This window comes from Tachysurus fulvidraco, chromosome 17 (assembly GCF_022655615.1).
Source record: "Tachysurus fulvidraco isolate hzauxx_2018 chromosome 17, HZAU_PFXX_2.0, whole genome shotgun sequence".
In the NCBI taxonomy this organism is placed as follows: Eukaryota; Metazoa; Chordata; class Actinopteri; order Siluriformes; family Bagridae; genus Tachysurus; species Tachysurus fulvidraco.
Genome location: NC_062534.1, coordinates 21,704,211 through 21,716,580, shown reverse-complemented (window position 1 = coordinate 21,716,580; position 12,370 = coordinate 21,704,211). Strand labels below are relative to the sequence as shown.

At 41.6% G+C, this 12,370-nt stretch overlaps 1 protein-coding gene across 5 annotated transcripts in view; it reads right to left on the bottom strand.

The window, feature by feature from the left end:
* The window catches only part of hipk3a (homeodomain interacting protein kinase 3a), a 44,994-nt gene that overhangs the window by 28,776 nt on the left and 3,848 nt on the right, over positions 1-12,370 (bottom strand). For all 5 annotated transcript variants that reach the window (XM_027135293.2, XM_027135292.2, XM_027135291.2 and 2 more), the window contains one exon: positions 11,306-12,353. In XM_027135293.2, coding sequence (XP_026991094.2) covers positions 11,306-12,351 — 1,046 coding nt within the window. In that variant the 5' untranslated portion in view covers positions 12,352-12,353. The remainder of the gene's footprint in view (positions 1-11,305; positions 12,354-12,370) is intronic.

The window sequence follows — 12,370 nt, the reverse complement described above, 5'->3', positions numbered from 1 at the left end:
TGTAATGCACATTTGATATGATCTCGCGGGCCAAATATAACGGGCCAGAGTTTGACACCCCTGCTTTACAAGCTGAAATAACTAACTGTCCCGACTAATCGTTAAAAACTCACTTGTTTATACTGATTTAAACTGAAATTAGTTGATTATGGTGTATCATGAGAAAGCAAAATCCATAGTTACTATTAGATCGAGGAGCATACTTGAGATATTAATCCGTATAGAATAAAATATGTTTAACGAGAGAGATAAAGAGAGAGAAAGAGAGAATTAAAGAATAGGATCTTACATTTTATAATTGTGCAAATGTAGCACTGAAGTAATACATGGTGTAAGTAAGCTACAAAGTTCTCTTGTTTACTACGCTTAATTTTCTGAGTGAAGTGTTTTGAGAGGTGTTTCAGATGAAGCACATCATCTTCATCGCAGCATACAAACTTTAATACAATGTATGTAACGTAGACACTGTATCTGTGTCCACGCTGAGGATGTACCGTTAAAACTCAGCAGAAAATCTAACGCGGTAAACAGTACTCCAAATAGACCTTCAGTAGCACAGAAGACGAACCTAAACATCCTGCGTGAGGGAAATCCTGTAACACTATCTTAGCCCTAATTCCGACGCTACGCTAAGCCGTCATGGAAAGATTAAGTGGACCGAGCTTCAGTTTCAAACAGTTATAAGGAGAATATGAGAAGCTGTGCACCAGGATGCACCAACAACCAAAAACTGAACTTCAGAAAAATATGGTAACATCCGATGCTTTCGTTTCGTTCCAGCGAAAAATCGCTACTTTATTCTAGCTACTTTTCAGCAAAGAATCCGACTTTAAAACCAGGTGTCCGATTCAAGCACATAGGATTTGATTCTCAAAACAGTAGCCCAGATTCTTAGAAATAGCATTTAGAGTAAAATTTGATGTATGAACACACACAAACTTCTACACGGTCAGATAACGATACATTCACACTTGCACTTTTATCTCCAAAGCCACAGCAAGTTGACAAGTAATGCATTAAAGCACCGCTGAGTGCTGAGAACTTTCCAGAAAGGCATTAAAGGGATATCAAGCACTCTATTTGTGCTTCCAACATTTCAGGAAGAATAACATACTGGTGTGATGGACATGGGTTCCTCAACCTTTAGACCATATAGTGTATAAGGGCTGTGGAATTGCCTGACGCTAAAGCGACACCACCGTCTCCATAGAAAAAACAATAGCTTTGTCGACGTAAATCGGTTTTCCTGTGGATCGTCTGCGAGTAAGCTAATGACCTAAAATGCTTTCGCTCTCTTGCCATAATGCCGGGGACTGCGCACTCACACCGTGAGCTTTTTTTTTTTTTTACCAGCCATGAATTCCATAATGAGGTCTGGAAGCATTATCATCCTGAAAGAAACCCACACAAGGAAAGGAATCTGAGCAGACGCTCGTCAGCCCGAAGATGTCCGAAATTCCGCAGAGACACCTCGAGTGTGACACAAAATACAGTGTCGCTCACGTAGGAGCCAAATTCTTGAAAATGAGTGAATATTGCCCCTTTTCCACCGAGGCAGTTTGAGTGCTGGTTCAGAGCCAGAGCCTAATTTAGAACCAGTTCTTTCTATTTCGACCGCCAAAGCACCGGCTCCGAACCAGGAAAAGTGGTTCTTAAGTAGCACCAAAACGTTGCTGGTCTAGACTTAAGAACCGCTTGAGTCAGGAGCTGGGGGCGGGGCTACTGTTAGCGCATTTGATAATGTACCTTAAGTATACTAATGTTTAATACACTTTTACTTTACCGCGATATGATACATTATCAGCACACATGATAGTAGGTAGCTACAAGTGACACGTATACAGTGACGTCACACTCGGCGCTGTGATGGCTCACTAGCTGGTGGAAAGGCAAACCGGTTCTTAGAAGGTTCGCCAGTGGAACCAACTTTGAACCAGCACTAGCGCTAGCTCTGAACCACCACCCGGTTCTTTCCGGTGGAAAAGAGGCATTAAGGTACACCCGGATATCCATGTATTAGATTTTCACACTGTGAATATCTTTACATTTGCAGGATGTTTGTATGTATTTAAAAGATTTTTTTACTGTTGAAGTATTCCTACCAGAGCAGAGTAACTATTCCGTGCCATGTTTTGATCAATTGGATCAAAATAAGGCCACGTTCCTCTGGTGCGGTGATGTGTCTGAGGGCTCCTGAGCAACACTATGCACTTCTCTACAAAATGTGCAGCGACGAATAGATGTTTGCAGGAGTCACGTGGACGTGTCGGCATTTGTTAGGTGACAGTAATTGCCGTCATACAGCTGATAGTAATCATATTACGTAACGGATTATTTACCCGATGATTAATATGTGCAGAGTCATATGGCTTAAACGAGTGCGGCAACACCAATATGAATTAAAAATCTAAAGAAATAGCTTTTTTTTTTTTAAAAAAAGAATTGCATTTCGTGTCATATGTACGGCCCCCGTCTACTGTCGTGAATAATCCTGGGGATTTGCATGACAAGTCACAAGGCGTTCTAAAAACAGATTTGGACAAAGAGCTTGAATCTAAGTTCACTAAATTTCAGGTCATCTGTGAGATTTGTCAGGGTTTATGAAACTTTGCACAGTTTTCTAGTCACTATGCCAACATGTTCCTACTTTACCCTGTAGCGTTATTTTAAAACACTCTTTGCGAAAAAACTTTATAGCAGCAAGCAAAGACTTTGAACTTCCATATCAGAATAAACAGCTGCTGTGTGGAGAGGCAGAAAATGACTTATGAGGGACAAGTAAAAACAAAACAAAAAAAAAAGAGCTGTTGCTGCACAACGCTATCAGCAGCATGATATGAGAGACAAAATATCATTAAGTGCTGGTAATTTTGGATTAACATCTTGTTGCAAAAAACATGCTGAACCACGCGAAGGACTTTAATTCGGTTTAGTCCACGTGTTTACATCCTTGCCCTACACTCTGAATTTTCTACAAGGATGTGTTTACATCCTTGCCCTATACTCTGAATTGCCACAAAATAAAATCCAAGTGAATACCAATAAATTACTGCAAACATCACAACAATATCAGGCAGAAAGACACAGAATTTTACACCAAAGAACCCTCGCGTGCAGCAGACAGATGTTTTTCCCCCCAGACATTATGGTGAAATCGCTACATCACAATAAGCAGCTCTTCCGATTTTCTAATAAACCAAAAGACAACATTCCGACCAGTTTGTTTTCTGTTGGCTTTCAAGACTGAAGTATGCAAAATGCACACAACACCACCTGCGTCCTTTCACCTCGGCTTTTTACAGTGGAAACTTTGTTAATGACGTCTGCTTTGGCTGAAATTGTCGTTTTCTGGATGATCTAAATACCTGCTATGATTAAACCATAAGGAGTTTGCACACAGAAGTGGCGCACATTCAAAACAAACCAAAATTAGCAGAAAATACTACACCTGAGGAGATCTCCACAGGAGTCATAATGTATTTAGATCGGGTTTTAAACACAAATAATTGTTGAGTTTGTTTAGTGATCCAACACCATCCCACAATTATGTTAGTTAGCTGGTACGGGTTAAATGTGTCCATGGGGTGTGCAAACTTTTGCACTTATCTGTATAAATTTATTAAAAAGACACTTATCCGCAGCAGTACACATCCGTTGGTCACTCGCTGCTCCAGTAAATGTAAGTGGCAGGTTACACAACCTCAAAGTCTCATGAATATCAGCTTTCTTACGGCTTCAGTCCTGTTTATGCAGACTGGTCTAAGCAGAAAGAGCTGTTAGCGATGGTGGAGATGAAACTCGTTTTGAAATTTCACATCGTTGAGACTCTGAGGTGAACAAAGACGTGGTTACAATCCGGTGAGAAATGGAGTCAAAAGGTGTATGACGATTATGTAGGCTACAGTCTGCAGTTCTATCACTCTAAAGCTTCGAGCTGAGAGCAAAGGTGTGAAAACACCTGAGAAATGCAGCTAATTTAACACAATTCAATTATGAACATTCTTGAGTATCGGAAACTATATACTCTTTCTTCCCTTGCTTTTTTTTTTTTTTTACTCAACACTCGCAACTGTCAATCACTTGAGACTGCATGAGGGGTGTAAATGTACACTGATTTAAAATTAAATAAATAAATAATAAAAATAATCGCTAAAAACTGTCTGTGCTATTATCAGCCACATGTTGGTGTGATATTTTGCTCGATCTTGATAAGTGTAATGTTCCTTGCATGTGCTCGTCCCCAAAGCTCGCGATCGAGCGTCTGTTTCGTGGCCTTCCTAAACACCAAAGCAGAAGTAGAGCTAAGTGTATTCTTCTGAGCCATTTCCTCATTAAGGTAACAATACCACATTTAGCACACCCTGCCGCTGCTATCATGCAAAGCACAGCATGCACAAAGACGACTACGCTTTCAGCGTGCCTGCTTATGTAATCGTTAGCTGTATTTCTGCATGTAGGGCTTGGTTTCATTTAAGTACGAATAAACCCAGGTGCTGTCGAGTTCTCGAACAGCGGCACTGACGACAGCTCCGGCAAATCATAACTGCGGTCTAATTTTTGATATGCTATAGTTTCAATACAAACCTCCTACACGGGGACTTCTAGTGCACATTCAACATAACGATTATACAAGCTGTTGATAATTTCTTTGCTGTGTGTTTATTTAGCGTTGATGGAAGGAGTCACCGTTAAGCTTTGTTCAAGATAAGGAACGATGCAAAATCTTGGGGTTTTTTTTCTCTTAACTTAGAAAGAAGGGGGGGAAAGAGAGAGAGAGCTGGTGATGTTTGATATGCTTTTAAACTGTTAATTGTTGCAACCTGCTGTGGTGCAAGTGAAATAAAACACTCCAGGATGTGCTGTTATTAAGAAGTAAGAGAAATACAACACTCCAGGATGCGCGGTTATTTAGAAACGCTTTACATCAGACACCATCACGCCACCGGTCGTCCGTTAGTTTTCTATAACACGACGTCCTCGACTCTCACGTTTTCTTCAGAAGTTTGATGCCTTTATAAGAACACTCCATGACCTTTAGTGCGCAAAAAAAAAGTCATATGACTACAGGCAGTGACTCCGTGTGGCTCTTGTGAGGAAGCTCATCGGAGTGATGTTTCATGTATGTAATTTATCTTATATAATTAGGCACACGAAGGAGAAGTGCTACGCTATAAATGACCCGTTTTATTATTATATCAGAACGTCTGAAACAAGCGATACTAAAGGAGTCACCTTAGTTTACACGGAAACTTACACATGTTAAACCTGAGAAACATGCTGAATAATGTAGGCTGCTTATTTTGGTAAAAGCACACTTAAACACAAGGGCTAGAGCGATCAGTAAAAGAGGACGATAAAGCCAGATAACAGATGGCATCCTGGGTTCGATTTTTTCTTCTTTATGGCCAGGAACAAGTTTAAAAGCTGTTTAACAACGCTTATAAAAAAAATCCCTTGTTTGACAGACACTGATCTAAAACAACTGAGACAGAACTCGGTCAAACGGCGGCAATCGGCAAGCCTTCGAGTCTGAACTCAACCTTTTCTGCACCAGGAATTATATTTTGAAACCCCAAGTTAAGGCTGACTCCCTTATGGTTTTAGTCAAATCTCTATGCAAGAGTTTGCTGTGTTTGAATAATATGGCAGAGAAAAAAAAAAAGGAGGTTAGTACCACAGTGAGAATAGTGAGAACTGAAAAAGCCTTTTGTGTGACACACAAGCTGTAAGGCGACGATCGGGTTCACTTCCTGGAGGCGTTGCTGTGTGCTTGCTGTAACAGAACGCTCTGCTTGTCATGACATGATGACTGGGAAGAGCGCTAACACACATGCCCTACATTCAAGCCAGTCAGGCCTGCGTGCATGTGCATGTGTGTAAGAGAGAAACCAACCCAACCTGTGACATTCAACTATCTGCAAAAAGGGGAAATTCTTTCAGAAAAGAAAACACTCCTCGTAACACTTTCCTCTCTGTCTATAGGACACCATTTACATACAGAAGGTCAATTGTGCAGGACAAAAGCGTTGAGAACCCGTTCTGCAGTTTCACGGTTGCGTTTTAACACACCGATCACCTCTGTAAAATCTTAATACTTTTTTTTTTTAATATTTATTTACATGGCTGGTTTAAGCTGATGACATTACACACGCATGAGCTGTATCAAAAGCAGGATTTTCCCACAAGATCTATAGTGGCTCGCAGTGTTTAAATCTGTACACACCTTTTCCTCCTTTTAAACACAAGTCGGCTCGAGTTGGGGCAACATGCTTTTACGGTATTTAAATCAAGAACATACATTTGACTCATAGTAATGGGGGTGTGTTAAGTATTTGAGTTCCCAGAGAAGGGAGTGGCTTGAACCACACGAAGATAGAACTTATCTCGCTTCCACCGCCGCCACCATCTTAACGGCTAACGCTTTCTCAGCCCTTAATGGTGGCGTTGCGCATGACACGGAACACTATGTGCTGATGCAGAGCTACAGGACTGCATACTCACCTGTGTACCTTCTGTAAATCTGATAAAACATTTCATTGCTTCGATTTTAGAGCTAAAAGCTTGAACGTATTTGCCGTATTATAATCTGAAGGTTTTAATTTGACATTACAAAAGGCTTTACATTGTGGAACTCTGGTGGAATAAGATTTCACAGACGTGTCTGGTGAGTAACGCTATTCAGTGACGACACTGAATAATTCACAGAAGATGAGTGAGCGAGTCTTGGGATAGATCACAGAGACGGGAGTGACTCCATTCGCACATGGACGTCACACCTTGTGTCAACACGTTTTTTTTACACTTGGCTTTAGATCAGCTTGTATACAGACGCAGCGATTAAATCTATAACATGGGATTAGAACACAGTAACCACAGTTCTGAGAAGGTACTTATTAACGTTACAGTTATCACTTACATTAACAAGCTAGCTTGTTGCCAAGAAACACGCTAATGTCAGTTGTTGTTGCTGTGCTGCCATTTCAGTCCAAAGTATCGTATGAAAGTTTGAAGGTCACTATAGTGGAACAGAAACGGTAGTCGCTCGGAGCGGTGATTGTAAAAGTGAGCTTAAAGACGGTAATGAGCTTCAAATGCTCAGTAAGGGCAAACAAAAGAGATGCTTTGGTTTTCTCCCCCAGTTTGAGAAATGATACTGATACAACTTAGAAAATGACAGTAACCATGCTCCATGAACACAGCATTAGCTAATAAAGACCTGCACAAGTGACACCCAACACTTTATATCCAGCGTTTCTACACTGTTATTCGGTACACGCTTGCGTGCCATTGCACATCTTGCCTTTTCACTACATCCGTAATCAAAGCCCTCCTTCAACCAAAAATACGTAACTGCATGGTCCAGAATATTTGGTTCCTGTGTGCATGGCAGTTGTAGGTGTTATTTTTGTAAAAGTGCATTGATGTAACAGTGACCACAAACTTTCATCAGAGCGCGAGCAAAAAAACTATGGAACTATGAATTCATCTGATGAAAGGAAAGATTACTAAAGAATATCTGATGGAAAAAGTCCCTGTTTTTTTCCCCCTCCCCAAAGGCAAACACATGTTTACTTTGCTCCATAAAGCACAAATAGCCACGATTACTAAGAATCAGGCCATGATGAAATAAGTGCATGAAGAAAGGGCTGGTGTTTAATCACAGATAGCGATCACTGAGAGCAATAGCACTAGCTTCACTATCAGGTTAATTAAAGCAAAGATGCTACAAATCTTTCAATGTGTGTCACTGTGACTCAGTCCTGTGCTAAGGGTGCAATCAGCACACACAGTACACACACAACACACCACACACAGTCTCTCTCTCTCTGGAGACCAGTGTACAAACACACAGCCACATTCACAGGTGCCAAAGTACAAAACCATGGATCAGGCCATTTAAACCGCTGAGAGAAGCATCTAGTTCTTCTTTATCCGTTTCAGCTGATAAACGAACTGCAAAAAGGTCACGTCTGTTCTCTTCGGTGCGACACGATATAATGTTCTCTGGCCTATTTAAACACTTTGGGGAGAAAAAAAAACAGTGATGTTGCACATACGAATCTAGAGTGGTTAGAAAGTGGGGTGAAAATAACTCCTGCTAATAAATGCTGCAATATTTGAGATGTTATAATGGAGATACCATTTCTCTTAATCAGTGTGGAGGAAGAGGGCGTGGCTAGAAATGACATGCAAGTCATGTACACATTACGGTGGAAAAATGCTCTGAAGACGAGTTGCCAGATGTCGCAATTGATTAATTACCTGCTAACAAAGTCGAGAAAAAAACTGTAACGAAGCTCATTACACAATCTGATGTAATGCTCCACGATAAGCCTGAGCTGACAAAACTATTGAATTCTTGTACAACAACGTTCCAGTGATAAACAACGGGACAACACATCTGCCTCCATATCTTGCGAGTGGAGACATTCGTGGCTTTATCTGATCGGCAGCACAGACGAGAGGAGATAAGCTGCATCAGAAAGCGATGCTGTGTTTCTTATTGCTGCATGTTACTAAAGTTCAATATATGATACAAAACAGAAGGAGGAAAAAAAGAAAAAACACAAAGATATTACACAACACCATGTTGTTGTTTTTTTTTTAAATGTAGACAGGAGACTATTAATGATTCTGAAGCTCAGCCGAAGCCTAGAAAGACATGACTACTTTGTTGTAAACAGCTTTATGGATTGACGTCACTTATTGAGATCGAGGGTCGAGGAAAGACGAAATGCTGCTTTACGTCTGAACCCGAATCGAATGCAGCATACATGGCTCATAAATCGCTTCGGGGGGGAAAAGAGAGAGTAGTGGAGCAGTTTCTTTTGGCTCAAGGGACAGAAATTTACAGCTATTATAGTATTTTTTTTCCTAGGAGTGGACAATAAGAAAAAAAGCATGTGTAGAAATAACACACTTATTTCTTGTCCAGTGCCACACAAATGAGGATGAGGTTCACTTCTATGTCAGGTTCCTTCATAAATTTATTTTAAACTTTAAATGTTTATGTTTCTATACTTCTGTAAAGCTGCTTTGAGATGACGTGAATTGTTTAAAGTGCTAAATTGCATTTAAAAAAAACTTCCGCATTGTAACTTAAGAGAAAAATGTTGTAACACTAACGATTTCTCGCATTATCAATATTGAATTGCCACGTTGTCCTGCGAATATAAATAAATTGTAAGTTTTAAAACTTCTTTTCGATGCTGATCTAAAGTGAAGTGGAGACAAGCAGGACTTTTGAACTCACTGTGCTTGTGTGGCCTTCACCACTGAGGCGTGCAGTGAGGAGGAACGAAACCTCAAGCTGAAGTGATCCAGATCACATCTAAGCAAACGAACTCTGGGATCCCACACGGTCGTGAGAAACGCTGCACGGTCAGCGTGTGCATGCGAAGCAGGGCGCAGCCTGAAGCACGAAACCATCTCTACTTCGTGCAACATTTTTGAGTCTCTTAAACAGACACATGGCGAGTTGGGTGGACACGTGCGTGCTTAAGAAGGTTTGGGGAATTCTGAGAGCACTGTGAGCTTAGGTCACGATACGAGACGCATCATGATATGTTTATTTTGTATAAACAAAACAAGTAAAATATAAATGAAATGTATTTTTCGAAATATAGTGTGACCTTCCTCTACTATTAACATTATCTGAATCTTTATTAGCGGTGTAAACAAATAACATTGACAGACTTATATGATCAATCGAGGCACAATCTCACATACAATACACACCGTGCTGCCGATTCACTCCTAGCTGCAAGTTTGACTTTCGTCAAGTGCAGCACACGATGAAACAAGGCCGTGTGTCAGTCAGAGTCAGAGCAGTCAGAGTTATAATAGTGAAACAGAAATACCGAGACTTCAGAGAACCAAAATGAATCACGGCAATATTTTCTATCTCCAGATCATATCGAGGCAAAGAAACGTTCAGGACAAAACATGAATTCATAAGCTGAGTGTCCTGACATGTTTAAGTGACCTGAAAAGTTGTAGCTAGTGGTTTAAAAAAAAAAAAAAAAAAAAAAAGTAGTACAGCTAGCGATAGCTAACTATCAATCACAATGATATACAGGCTAAACTCCAAAAAGCAGCAGACTTTTTTCATTTATTTTTTTTTCCCATATAGTCTATCGCCTATGCAAATCATGTTCGAGACACAAAGTCAGCATGTCGATAGCCCAAGTTTGGCTGCATGCCACGACGTTTCCTCTTTTCTCATGGAAACAAGACAATTTAATTGAGCTGATCTAAACTTCTCTGGCTAACACATCCCATGTCAGACTGCTTATTTAATCCTGCTACTGGTTTTGTACACGATGCAGTGACGGGTTGCTGAAACCACGTGCCCTCGAGCGGACTCACGGCACCTCGACAGAGAGGAATGTACCAAACATACGAGCAAACAACTCGCTGACCGTGTACACGACGCGTCTTTTTGTGGTGGAAGGATCAGTAGCGTCAAACTAAATAACCAGAGAGGATTGATAACTGTGTTGTGGTTCTGCAGCATTTTGCACATTTCGAGTCCCCCAAACATTTGGCTTCAGGTTGTTACATAAGATTTTGGGTGTGACTACATAACAGTCGAGTGAGGTAGGTAACCTTGCAGAAATCAGAATTGCAGCATGAACAAACCAGGGTTGCAAAACTGTCTTGGCAGACTACAAAAAAAAGCAAAGTCTTTTGGTTTGAACTTCCTTAATTTGGACTACAAAAAAAAAGCAAAAGCTTGGGTTAGTAGAAAAATGAACTGCAATGAAGCAGTGGGTTGTTCAAGCACCACAGACCGAGAATCATAAATGTGTGTCAAGTACCTTAAAGCGCCGGTTCATTTAATTATACACACCATTTCATCTAACATCCATATTATATACACTCCTCGGTCTTGATACTATTTTGGGGCAAAGAAAATTTCGTCGCAAAAACGTAATAACGCTGTTTTGGTGATTGATGTATGAAGTTGAGCGGTTTCATTTTCTACTGCATAATTTATATAGCTACATCATTAAATGCACATTTAAATCAGTTTCAAAGATACTAGTATAAGTCTGACTCTGTCTTACTTGTAAACATTATACTGGTAGCTTCAGTGCCAAATCTCACAGTGAACTTGTCACGACCGAATGAACAATTCTGAAGTAAGGGTAAAAATAATTAACCTTTGTTTTGCTTCTTTATTCATACACACAAGGGTGTGAACAAAAAATCTAGTTTAGCTACGATACAATCTAAGTTATTGGTGGAATCTCTCACACTCTCACACACACACAAACAAGCAAGGTAAGGACACTCGTCTGACCTGTAGTAGCGCGACTGCAGGTAGGTGGAGCACACGGCCTTGGACACGTGGCTGGCCGAGCCAAAGTCAATGACTTTCACACGGTACGGCTGCCTGCGTGGATCCACCAGCATGATGTTCTCAGGTTTGAGATCTGCATGAATCAATCCGAGGCTCTTGAGCTTACGGAGCGCCGTGGCCACCTGCTGTAGCACGGCACGGATCACCTTCAGTGGCAGCGGGCTGAACTTGTTCTGCTTCAGGAAGTCGTATAGATTCTGCTCGAGCATCTCGAACACCAGGCACGTGTGGTTGCGGTGCTGGAAGCACTCGAAGGCACGTACCAGGTTGTGCTCATTGCCATTCTCGCTGCTCAGACGTGCCAGGATGCCCACCTCGATCTGACCCTGGCGTGCATATGACGGGTGATTCTTCAGAATCTTCACAGCTACAATGTCATTGGTGCCACGCTTCCAACACTTCACAACCTGGCCGAACGTTCCACGTCCCAGGAACTCCAGCACCTCGTACGTGTTCTTCATAGAGCACAGAACCTCATGCTGCACAAGCTGGTAGTCCCCATCATTGGCTGCACCCCCTGTGCCAGCCACGTTCTGATTGGAGGGCACCGTGCTGCCCACGTTGCTTTGCAGCATGGCCGGCAACGCCGGATGTTCCTCTACAATCTGCATGGTCCTTGCGCTGCTGCCCTGCTCCTTGTCTTTTTTGCGTTCAAACCCACATCCGTCAAACGTCTCACTGCTCTCCTTCTCCTTTTCCTCTTCCTTTCCTTCTTCTTCCTCTCCTACACACCTGTAGGAGGAAAAAATCCCTCTGCGCGGCTCTCTGGGAGCCGCAGTCTGTAACGAATATCCCTCGCCCTCCTGCACGTGTGTCTTTAAAGATGAGTGAGTGGCGATATTGGTTGGATGCGCGATGCCCAAGTTTACGCCGACCACGTAGGTGCGAGGAGGCTTCTCAAAGGCCTCCACTTTCCTCACGCTGATAAAGGCACTTGTCTGGGGCTGATGCGCATGTGGTGGGCAGACCAAAACCTGTGAGGCCATACCTTAAAAAAACAAAAAC